The sequence below is a fragment of the Macrosteles quadrilineatus genome, unplaced genomic scaffold, assembly GCF_028750875.1.
Source record: "Macrosteles quadrilineatus isolate MER2022 unplaced genomic scaffold, UCM_ALF_1.0 Scaffold_3__2_contigs__length_128488019, whole genome shotgun sequence".
Classification (NCBI taxonomy): Eukaryota; Metazoa; Arthropoda; class Insecta; order Hemiptera; family Cicadellidae; genus Macrosteles; species Macrosteles quadrilineatus.
The window spans coordinates 89778571-89791780 of NW_026542596.1; the positions used below are offsets into that span (position 1 = coordinate 89778571).

At 34.8% G+C, this 13210-nt stretch overlaps 1 protein-coding gene across 3 annotated transcripts in view; it reads left to right on the plus strand.

The window, feature by feature from the left end:
- LOC128990315 (uncharacterized) overlaps positions 1-13210 on the plus strand; it is a 92704-nt gene that overhangs the window by 61095 nt on the left and 18399 nt on the right. For all 3 annotated transcript variants that reach the window (XM_054412646.1, XM_054412644.1, XM_054412645.1), the window contains exons 10-15: positions 195-296; positions 1185-1307; positions 2747-2947; positions 9965-10165; positions 11241-11557; positions 12735-12933. In XM_054412646.1, the coding sequence (XP_054268621.1) occupies positions 195-296; positions 1185-1307; positions 2747-2947; positions 9965-10165; positions 11241-11557; positions 12735-12933 (1143 nt within the window). The remainder of the gene's footprint in view (positions 1-194; positions 297-1184; positions 1308-2746; positions 2948-9964; positions 10166-11240; positions 11558-12734; positions 12934-13210) is intronic.

A 13210-nucleotide genomic window follows, 5' to 3' on the forward strand; every position in this document is an offset into this window, starting at 1 on the left:
CTGGCCTCGGTCCCGAGGAGTCCGGATAAGAGGGAGTGTACTGTACATCGTAAATTCAGCGGTTGTCTGTCTAATGACTCGACAATGAGTCGTTTTACTGTGAAAAGATTGACAACCACTTTCAACAATTGATTTTAAATTATACTTTCTACTGGTAGGCCTACTTAAACTAATTTTGTGTTTGATTACAACAGTTAGCAGAGATCTGCATGGTTTCGCAGCAATTAGAAACAAAGACAACGACGGTGCTTGTAGAAGTACATCAGAGCGGGGATGAAGAAACCACAAACAACCAGGTAAATAGTTGGTCTAATCTAGTGTATTTTTTGGGTTACTCTAACATTCAGTTTGTAGAACTTCCTGCATGTGCCAGTTGGAAAAGTAGCTATCACTCCACTCTGCTTTTCCAAAGAACCTATCACTTCTCTGGAAGTTACCCCTTTTATTTTGCAACAATGGTGATCATTCTTGGTCTAAAAAATTTATGACTACAGCACTGGTTTTCATTCGTTCTGTACATGTCAACTGAGCAGTGCTACCTGAGCCAACAGTTGTAGTTGAATATTTATTTTTAAATGTTTTGTCTAAAATGTTTGTGTGTGCAAGTTTAATATTTTGACTACCTAAATATGAGTGAAGATTGATATTCTTGACAAGGATTTTAACACTAATACCGAAACCCTACCAAGGCTGACGCTAACCGAAACCCCCAGTCTGTGAGACCCCATTTGAAAGTAATGGACCCCGCTTAGAAACACACAAACCAAAACCCTGGGTTTGTGAGACCCCCCTTTAAAATACACTAACGCTGGGCTTCTGAGACGCACATGTTATGAACAGACAACCCTGTCAAGGTCACAGCACCCATGCAAGATGAATAAACAATATATCAACAGGTAGGGGAGGATAATGGGGGAAGGTATTGGGGGAATGGAATTCCTCAAGTAAACAGTGTTGCTAACATGTGTTTGTGAAAATTCCCGTGGGCCTGTCAGACCGGAGTATTGGTATAAGTGTTAGATGACATAGTCTTTCACTGAAACGATCATTATCCACCCTTATAGGAGGTATAAGAATCGCAAGAAATCAAGGTGAACTAACCTCTCATTTAAAAAAATTCGAGCTACTACTTCCAAATTCAACCTATGACTGATGTTATTTTGAAGATTGACATTCTGTTACAGAGTGACAGTAGCTTGTGCCAGTTGACCAACAGTTCATCTGTCAGTTCCTTCTCTAGCAACGCCAGTGCTGGAGCCAACAGTCTCTGCAGCGCCATCAGTCAGGAGCTGCAGAGGAGATCTGAGGTTAGTTCTGAATTTTCATGTAACAGTTTTTTTTTTTATAGTTTTTCTGGTGTGAGATCCACTTAGGGTCACTACAAGACATGATGAGTTGACATTTTGTTTTAGCTCTATCAAGCATGAATAACTAAAGTTTAAGATTGCTGTGTAAACCCTACATCAGACCAAGAAGTTTTCAGCTCCTTGTCAAACAAAGGTGTCCCCAAAACCCCCTCTTTCCTGGACCTCCCAGTAAGTATGGGTCTGAGAGCCAGTACATTTTACTTTAGGTCTCGTCGATTTTATGACTGTGAAAATTGTGACTGTCTAAATCGGCTCGACCCAAATCAGATAGCTTTTGATTTCTTAAAATAATTATTACTATAAACCACTATGGGTTTACAATAAATTGCAGACAATCGTGTTGATATTGTTTTGTCAAGCGTAAATTTAGTTTCGGAAATTAGCTTTTGTTTGATCCTGCTTCCAGTAATTCCATTCACAAATACATCTCTTGAAATATTAAAATCCTGAAAATTGCAAAACACTGCCTGCTTTTTTATTTTTGAAACAAAACTGTCAATATTTTCCTCTTCCTCCTGTCTCAGCTGGAAAAAACGTATATCTCTTAAAAACAATATTTGAGTGTGGTTTAAAGTGATCGTCAAAAGCTTTTATCACATTATCATAAGACTCATCTTTTGAGCAAATTAAATGTTTCCACTGCATTTACCGCCAATGTTAAGAAAAAGGGCCTTCTTAATGTCTGACTGCTCTTCATTAACAGAGGCTATGAAGAGTATTTCAAATTCTTGTTTGAATTGACACCATTGTGTACTATCACAATCATTATAACTTACCAGTTAGCCGACACTTCATTTTGTTTTCGATTGTGCAATCTTCATAGACGCTGTTTGCTATTGCAAGAATAAAAAGCTTGCATTCACGGACATGGAGCAGCTTGCACACCACTATTATAAATGACCCGATGCGAGTTTGACCCAAAAATTGTTTTTGGTCCGAGTCAATCTCTTTAGTGCCAATCGCAACCCAATCATTTTTTCCGACCGTACCTTTGCTGCAATCTTTTTCCTAAGCCTGTGTCCTTCCTATAGTTACAGCACAAGTAACCTGTCTAGTTCATTATGAGTGTAAAACCTTGAGGTCTCCAAAGGCGCAGCCATACAGTTGCAGGTGTATCGCTAGTCCAGTGGTTATTATCTTGAGGTGCAGTAGGGATGGTTTTGATCCCTAGAATATCCTCAAAAGCATTTTAGAGGTTTGTACCTTTTCCCAGAGTAGCTTAGAAGTGTTTAAAATCCTTTCTTAGAAAATTCTATAAGTTTAAAGGGACTTCCTCCTTCTCTCCCCAATAATTCCATTTAAAAATGCAACTAAAGTGTAACTTTACTTGTACTAGTAGTTTTGGAATAACATAATTGTGTCATTTTTTTATTTTACAGAAGCGTGCTAAAGAGGGTCCCAGTGATCTAAGGCCACCCAAAGTTGATCTTCACAAATGCGGGATGGACAAAGAAAAGGTTGAACAGCATCAACAGCTGATGGAAGAGTTTAGAAGAGCTCATAAGAAGATGTTCGCTCATACACTTGGCGAGGAAAATAAGACTGAACCCAACCGGACTTGCGCACTTTCTTCGAAAGAGGTGAGTGAAGTCAACTGTTTTTTAATCAGAAAAGATTGAGGTTCATATGTCCTAGAACAATAGTCTATTTGTGTCCAGTTTGACATCTGGTCCTGAAGTTGCCTTACATAAGCATTCTCAGGGCCGGATTTCCAAATAGAGAGAGACCCTTCCTCTATGGGCGCAAGCCCCCAGGGAGCACACGTCGAAGGGGACATTCTTTTTTTAATGTCTATCTACAAATAAAAATGAACAGCGATAACTTAACTTAACATATTTTGCAAATAGATTTTTAAAAAATCTGGCTGATAAAGCATTCTAATTTTGAAGTCCATTAGAAGAATTAATTGTTGGTAAAGTTTACTATTTTACAACTTTACGCATCAAATTCGTTACGAAGGCTGTTGGGATGTTGTTGAGCGGTAGTGCCAATGCATCGTATTGTCACTACCACTATGCCGGCTCGGCGCTACTGCTCTGAGTGATTAGGGGCCCAAGCGCGTGCCAATGTCTAAACACTGTGACCACTCTCCTCTCACCAGGCAAAACAAAAGTTACTATCCAAATTTTTGATTAGCTTACAACAACCTGCATGATCAAGTTATAATATATCGTTCAATAAACTAAGACTTTGTCTATGTCTTTAACTACTTTAAGACTATGTCTTTAAAATTAAGGACACATTACTAATCTGAGTTTGCCATAGGAAAAAATCCTGATCATTCTCGTCAGTCCATCTTTTAGGAAAAATAAACTCAGGAACTTATGCCTTTAAAAGATTGTATTATCTTTGAAATTCCAAAGTTCTAAACATTGTTTTTCATGCCCTCGTGCGCTTCCATATATCTTAAGGAGTTTGTGTGTATGGAGGTACAACCAGACAAAACCTTTGTGAAATTTTAATTAGTCAAAAAAGAGCTATAAGAGCCGTTAAATCTCGAGTTTGATGAATCTGTAAGGGAGCATTTTATTAACCAAAATATATTAACCGTCTATAGTTTGTATATCCTTGAGTGTATTATGCATGTCAGGAAAAATAAAGCCAATTTTACAACACATGAAGATTACATAAATACAAGACCAGAAAAAAAAAATTGTCTTACCTTTTCACAATTAATTCTGAGCTATATAAAAAATACCCCCGCAGCAGCAAACCTGCAGACTAAGCGAATTTCCATTTGACTAATTGGATTTATACTGAAATGTCTACTTAAAAATATAACATTTATTCTTGATTTAAATAGAATTAGTTTAACAAGTACTTAGGTTTGCTGCATCAGGGAGGGTAAAACTGTTTTTTTTTTGTAAAATGTGAATAGTTAGTAAGAAATAAAAACATTTTCCAAATTTGATCAAAATATGTTCACAAACAAGCAAACTACAACAGTTTACTTATTCTCCATAAGAATAACATGGGAATTTTAAATTTACAATTTTTTTGAATTTTCTCCGTAACCATTAGGCGCATAATAACGCTTCAATAAAGGTACTAAATTATTTGTTTTTTTAAGCTCTACAAAATGGTTTGGAAAGAAATTGCTAAATTTTATGTTTTTTGGGTCAAAAATGGGAAAAACCTATTTTTACCTCATAAAACCCCCCGTAAACCCCCGTTCCCATGGTCCGATCATGCTGGATCGCGAACTCGTTCGAATAAACGTACGTTTACACGTTTGTACCAAATTTCATCAAAATCGGATCATTTTTGCTCGAGTTATCGTGCTGACGGACACACATATATATATATATAAATATATATATATAATATATGAATTTGAACGGATGGTGTTTTTGGCCTCTAGGGACCTCAAAATGAAAAAAAAAAATCGGTCCCGCGTCCAGGTCTTACCATTAGTACTACGGTAATAGCTTATTCCCTATATGGGAAATTCGCTAAAAACCATCCTATGCCGGTTCTGTATTCTTAAAACATATTCCAAACGAAATATTGAACATAGAAAATCAAAACAAGTTCAAAAGCGAACTCAAAAGTTTTTTGATCAGAAATGCATTTTACTCTCTTGAAGAGTTGTACGATTTAATCAATGTGAATGCTGATGCTACATAACTGTAAATTTCATAACTGAACAATTCAATGCAATGTACTGAGTGACGCTATTTATTGTATTGCTGTACATGAAACAAATACAGAAGTTTTGAATTTGAATTTGAATCATTATTATATCATAGAAAAGTAAGAATACAATTGAAAATCCACACAATTTTGGTTAGCCAAACATCCAAGTCCACATTTATTTTTCACATGTATCAGAGATAAATGATATCACATATAGGATATTATATTTTATTAGCAACTTTATTTAGTCTTCCAGTACTGATTGTGTATGAATTAAAGCTGAAGATGGCATTGAAACTAAAAAAAATTGTATGGGCTGGGACTGTTGGAAAATATTTGTGCAGTCGTCTAAAATCTAAAAACACTTTAGCCTGGCTCTAGGATTTTCAGTGTGTGACCCTGATTGAGGAAATGTTAAAAATCGTTAAAATTATGATGGCATATGGGTAGCTGAGTTTGCCTATTCATCAGAAGGTTGTCAGTTGCGTAGAAATTTAGTTGCTTTTTGATGGTTCTAATCTGGACCCAGCTACCAATTGTCATTTGGTTTTTATCAAGCTAAAGAAACTGCTGGTTTTAGTCAGCAATAAAGCTGCACAGATCGTTTTACTAAATTCTTAGCTCTGAATTTATATATAGCTCAAAATACCCATTTAATTTGTCTGTGTCACCATCATAAAGGACTTCAACACCCTCAACAGCATGTTTGCATTATTATTTTCTAGTAAACAGCTTTTCCATAAGCAATTATTCATGCAGAGAGATTAATTAAATGTTTAAAGAACTGAAGGTTTAATGTTTGTAGGTAAATAGTACAAGGGCAGTATTCTCTCAGTTAATCAGTGGGAACACCAACTCATTGTTTGAAGTATTGCTCCACAATAGACAGTTGTAGAGAACTGGTTGAGTGTGATTCGGGAACTGTTCATTCAATTAAAGTTAAACTAGTGTCTTGTTAAATAGATTATTAAAAATTCAATTTTTATATGCTTTCTTTCTTCTGATTTCAATTTTAGTCGGCAGATACTATTTTGTGGGAAATCTGTTGCTTAAAAAAAAATTTAATACAATTGGGTTTATTTATGAACATTATTTTCTAACAAGGCTAGACTGTTTTGATAATTACGTTAACATCTCATTCGTAAATGTATGTAGTAAATCACCAGTTAAATTTAATAAATTTTTTTTTTATTCAACACCCTATAAGACAGAACAATTAATTGTTGCTGTAAAGTAATTGTAAAATCTCCGTTTTAAGAGTAATATCCATTTTTTTACGTTTAAAATATTTAATTTTAAAAAGGAAAACCTCCAAGTTAAAGAGTGAAATCTTCATGTTAACATTTGAACTCTCTACATTTAAGTGAAAAATCTCTATGTTAAAGCTGTGGTTCACCAGTAAGTCTTTACCTCACAACAAACAACTACCTGAGATTATTACCTAACTCATTTTAGAGTTTAAGACAATTTAGAAGATGTAAACAAGTCTATTTGTGTGACAATTGGAGAAAAGCTGTGAGGGAGGGAGAGAGTAAGAGGGATTGAGAGAGAGGGAGTACTCAGTACTGCCACTAAGCTCTCACATTTCCCAGCCTCCAGTAGTATTACATGGTCCCCCGCTGGTCTATTGTGTTGTTTGGTGGTTAGTTGTGGTTGTGTCAGCGACAATTCACCATGCATTTGACTACAACCTCCAAACCTTCCTTTACCCTTCAGACATATCAGGTAGGCTTATCATTCACACTGATAACATGTTGTGGCTTAACTGTTACTATTTTGATCTCTCTAGTCTCTTAGTTGATATTAAATTCTTATTTGTAGGCCTATTGTATGTAATATTGAATCAAAATGGTAGGTACTTAAATTTTGAATACAAAAACATAAAAATAATAAACATTTGGTAACTTTAAAATTAAAAACCCCCGTAAATAAGATCTTAATATCTACAAAAGCTAATAGAAAATCTAAAAAATTCACAGAAACCATTGTTATTCGTATTAACCAATTATTCGTATTAATATTATATTTAAATTGGTTTAAATACCTGCTTCTAGTAATCCAATAGTCACAATTTTTCGTCACGCAACTAGTTTCGACTTCATACAGAAGTCATCATCAGGCGTCCAGTGGATGTCAAAATAATCACTTCATCTGAAGGTCGTCGATTCACACATGGTACATTCACATGCAAAAACGCACACGAACACGAACTATGTTTTTGACAGTTATCAAACAATCTTTTATGGATTTACATGAACTCATAAAAAGTTTAATAATATGTATGCTACCAAGCCCAACTAATAACTTATTTCCTTTCACTCTTATTGTAATAGAAATACTTTTACTTAGGCCTAGATTGTTTATGGAAGCATCTTTAAAAATAAAATGTTGTGTCACTTATGGAATTGTAAACAACTGCATCACATTTCCTATTACAAGTTGTTGTTGATCAGATTAATCAGGTTTATGGGATTTCTAAAGCTCTTTACTGCAGTAATGCAGATAATTTTGGGATTAGATGATAAACACATTTCAACATATCTAGAATGATAAAAGTGACATTTTGTTCCTATATAACTTTGGCTGTGACCTAACCCAATGTACATTTTAGAAATTATTTCAGTTCTGCCAAATTTGCTCTTTTTAAATATATTTTTAATTGTTTTGTTTACCCTATCAATATTTAAGTCAAGATTATAACAGTAACAGTCGCATTGTTATAAACCTTGTCATATAGTCACACAATATAGTCAAAAATAATATACTTGAAAATTATCAATTCTGTAAAACAGTATACAGCAATTTTAAGCTGATTAAATGAGGACTCATTAGTTTTTTAACAGATTCCCCTGTTGGGAATGTTACCATATTATCTTCATAGTAAGAGCTATGACTAGGACCACAATAACTTTATGTTTTATGGTCACCAAATGGACAAAAACCCTGGTATAGTACGGTGTAGTTCAAATTCACATAAGTACATATTTGTGTTTGTATAGCCACAATCACCCCTAAAAGATTCTTCCTAAAATTTAAATATGTGAAAAAATTTAAACATGACTTGATATACAGTCATTCTTGTTTTAAAGTGTTTTGATGTCTTTATTGCTGTAAGAAACATAAGATAAAGATATGCTTACTAAGTTTATTGTCATGATGTTTGATAGCTTTCCAGGTGAATGTTCTTTTCATAGCTCATTAGTTATAGCTACAACCATGAAAATGTTATCATTCTGTCACCTACAACACATGGCCTTGTCATTACAGTAATTTCCCTTTCTTTTGCACTAATGATTAGTGAAATATATCACTTTTCATCACATTTTAAAACACAAGTACTTTAGCCTGCATATATTTTTTTCATACAAAACCACCAGCTAAGTGAATGCTGCTGCTTGCTTTGATTAAGTTTTAGAATTTTTTAGCATTAAATGCAATGCCAATACTTTAAATCTAGATTTTTTCTGTTATTTGTTACAGAAAATATCAATATCAGAGAAACGCTGGCTAATAAAAACGTTTTTATTTTATTTTATTTATTTATTTTATTTAAAATGCATAACAAATCCTAAATTTTTTTTGAAGGATTTATTTTAATAGGATATAGTTTAACTGGCTTTACCAAAGGAAATTTAGAGCCCATGAGATTAGGGTACACAGTACGAGGTAACAAACATAATATTCTTTTGTGAATATATAATTCCCTAGAATGTACATTAGTAATTAAATTACTTATCAGGTAAGGTATTCCTGACTAATTTATTTTTTTTAAACACCTCTATTTGGCATTATGGGGTTTTCCGTTAAAATATAACCTATTTTATTATTTATTGTTTGAAAACATCATTTGGATATAATACTTCTCGTGTTGTTTTATGTTATTCACACTATCATTAAATAATAGTGATAATAATTTCCATCTTTTAGTTTTGACTGTATTGAAGCAGAGGCTGGGAAAAACATCTTTGAACTAGAATCTTACTTTTTTAAGCTACAATTTTCAAATAAGTTTATTTATTTGGAAAATTACAACATTCAGCAAGGACAAACAATCTAATCACAATCCAGAGTGATTCGCTTACAAGGCTATCTCACATTGCTGTGTTTACATAGGAAGTCTGATTAGCACTGGTGGTCGGAGATCATTGTTACTGGAACCGATCAATTAACGGCGTACCATTCCCATTTGGTTTTAAGGTTGTGTTTTAGCTTTTGTGCCTCATAGTGTTATAGCCTTGCCTGTTGAGCTAGACATTTTATTTCCGTGGTAAGTGGTATCATAGTGAGTTATGGGACAAGAACAACATGAAGTTAAACCTCTGACAGTAGATTGCTGTCAATTTCTTTATTTCTATTAAATGATACTTTTAACCAATCTAGACAGCAAGGTATTTATCATTTACACTATTTTATCTCAATTTTAATTGGTAATACAGTGCACCCTGATCAATTCGGACTCCCATTATACAGGTTTCACTTAATCTGTACAATTATTTAACGTCAGCTTCAAATTTCTCATAACAAAATTAATTATGCGACTCTGTAAACAGTCTGTAGTGTTTTTGCTGCACAGTTTACAATGTTTCGGTGATTTACATATTCAATTCAGAATTCACTATAAAAGTTTTGTTTTTGCGAAAGGATGTTTCATTACACTTGAGTGAAGCCAATAAACACTCGACTACTTCCTATTTAATCCAAACTTCCCAATTCATATAATCCTATTTGGAGATCAAAGTCATCGGAATTATTGTGAGAGGGCTTATAAAGGTTTAACCTATTAAAATAATATAGTAACATAATAAATTATCACTGCTTTAATCTATTTATCTCTACCCTTAGGAATATGAAGTGCCCTGGAACTCATTTTCAAATACGGTACCTATTTTCAAGGGGACTCCCATATTGCTGTGGATATAACATTGTGTTAATAAACAATTTGATGTAAGGTTTTGTTACAGGAAAGAGAATCCTTCAGGGTGAAGAGGCAGCAGAAGGAAGAACAATACGCTGTGAAGATGAGTCAGGAGAGAGCTCTCGTAGCTGTGAAGGAGAGAGATCTCCGGTTAGAGAGAGACAAACAAGATACGACAGAGACGGAAAGAGAACTCCTTAGATTGGGACGGAGACAATCTAGCTGTGTCCCCCCACCTCCCCCTCCTGTGAGTTAACTTTAATCAATAATCAGTATAGTTTATCATAGACTACTCAAATTAGCAATTCCATCTATATGGACCATCTTTTGCCAGATTTATAATGGAAAAAGTTGGAAGATATTCTCACAGAGTGTGGTACTGAATATTTGTTTTTTACCTTAGTTTTCAATACAATTCTAATACTGAAAAGATGTTGTGATTTTTACAAGTTGACCTTTAATTTTGGATTGTTCAAACAGTTGCCATTAATGGGAGAAATCAGTAATGGACAGTAGCACATTTTTTGTAAGGTCAATCCAATTACATTAAATTTTGTGGTTATCATTTAAAGATCTAGACAACGGTAACTTCTTTAATTTGGGTAAACGTTTGATTTAAGGCACAAAAATCGATATACACTTAAATATGAAATTATGTACTTTGTATAAGAAAATTATATGTATGGTCAAGTATATTCAACTATGGCATATTATTATTTAATAATATGGACATCTCTTTTCCTCTCTGCTATGACTCAGAAACCCATGACGACACAACACATGCAGTGGAATAGTAAACTACAGAATTTCCCTGTAAGATTACTTAGTGATAAACCTATTACCATTAAACCTTAGTTAATTGACCAATGAAATAGAATCCAATGGGGGCTGTGATCCTTGATATGAGTTTTAGAGTTAACTTGACTTTGACTGGTCCCAACTGAAGGTCCTATCTTCACCTACCTTGAAAGGGCTTTCTTATAGATTTCTGATTGCTATTTACTACCTGTGCCAGTAAAATTACAAGAATTAGGACATCAGTCAGACTTACTCCTAGTTAATGGTGGCTTTACTACCAGCAAAAATACGTTCCACCCTAATAGGGCTGGACTAGCAAATGTATTAACCTACCTATCGGCTAGCGTAAGAAGAAGTGATTTAATCAAAGCACAAATACTTTGAAAATAAAAAGAGAAAAAGTGGATCAGTAAAGCTATTACTTCTTCATATTAGTACACACAAATTTCAGTGTACATCTAGGAGATTATTTTTTAGTGTGGGAATGTTTTTTTTGTTGATTTAATTGTAATTTTCCATTACAGATGCCCTCAGACGATCTAGACTCAAAACCCACCAACGGCTTTGTACCTTTAGAAGCTACTCTGCCACCCTTCCCCCCAGATACACCGACCCCTGACTACGACCAAACCAGTCTGGCGTCCGAGGCGAGTTCCACCATCAGAAAGCCAAAGACAGTGGCACACAAAGCTGTGAACGGCAGCAAGAACGGCAACGCAGACTTTGTGGAAATGCAGTCTTTGGAGTCTTTCAAACTGACAAACCCAGAAGTCAGTAAACCCAAGCCTCCACCAATATACTTCCCTCCAAACGCTCACAACACCGTGTCGTCTACTTCAAGGTAGAGTCTAAAATTACACAGTAAACTTTAAACTACTAGGTATCTCACTATCGCGTGTGCGTGAATGATCAAAGTAGACTTCTGAAATCTTAGTCTTCTGGAGACTGACTGATTCTTGAACCAGCTAAAATACAAGCCTATGATTTAATTTAGCCAATGTTTCTTTTTCGGATGCATGGCAGCAAAATACAGGTACATCTCTAGGACAATCTTGAATTCAAAAACTGTCTTCATAGGATGACATGGGTACTCCCGATATAGACAGTACAGTAGACTCCCTCTTATCTGGACTCCTTTTAACCGGACATCTGTTTAACCGGACAATTTTTATCAGGGCATTGGTTTAACCGGACTAGATCGGCAGGAAGTGGGCAGTACTGAAACAACTGTTCTTGTGGGAAAGATTTGAGACCAGTGATCACGTGTCTAAATACAATGCTCTCCTAAATTTAAGTCAAATATCACAGTTAACAGTCCATTTCAACGAGTTTTTGGGGACGTCGGTTTAACCGGAAAACCAGCAATACGGACTAGCCTCGGTCCCGAGGAGTCCGGATAAGAGGGAGTCTACTGTAATTGGATTTCAAATTGTCTTTGTAATTAGTAGTAACGATGTTATCCAATGAAAATATTTTCTTGTCAGGTATTTTTGCTGTTCAACAATGCAGTTATCTTCCTGAGACCAAAAATGCACAATATAATCTTTTATTTATTTTATGTCAAGATTTTTTATGAAACATAAGCAGAACATATCCGTTTTTTTAATAAATGGTGGTTATTTTATTCTCATAGACTCAATTATAACAATCTGATAGCCACTTAAATATTTCAGAAATTTGGTACCAATTCAATGCTACTTTTGGATTTTAATACTGTTTTGATATACAATTTTGTTATCTTTCTAGAATGAGATTTACTCTCAAGATATCTTAATAGATACAAATCCAGAAAACAGAAGCTTATAGTACGATTGAAAATTGCTTTGGATATTCTTAGTGGCAAAACAACAAGAGGCTATATAAACAGAGAAATATTATAGAAAAGTATGAAGTCGTCTCTCAGGTTATAGAAAATCTAGCTTTTTATCCTTTTCCCATTGGATATGATTATGAGATTATTTTATTAAATATATTAATAATGGTTTCTATAATGGTTCAGCCGTTTTTACATCTAACAGCAAATCGTCAGAGGTGAAGCCCACAATAACTATCCGAGAGTATCCAAAGAACAACGAGAGGAAGAATCCAGAGAGGTTCCAGTTCTTGGGTCACAACGGGACCAGCCTGGGCAGTGATGAGCCAATCACAGCTCGGCTACAAGACGAACTCACGCAGACTCTCTCCAAAGCCAACCTCAAGTGTGATACTTCACCTACTGTGAGTACAATTCTCAGTTTTAAATGTCAATAACCTTATCAACCAGAAAGGTTACTAAATTGGACGCAAGCGTATCATAACCTATCTTCTACTCACAAATATCGATCCGTATACAACACAACAAACACAACTAAAAGCTGAACCGAACATAAGCTGCAACCTAAAAGTCAAGTTTTGAACTAGTGCCCTTTTATTGGACAGTGATGTTACTGGACCATTTATTCTGATCAATGGCGGATAGGTCTGGTGTACTATCCCGGCAAATACCCCGGCAAGA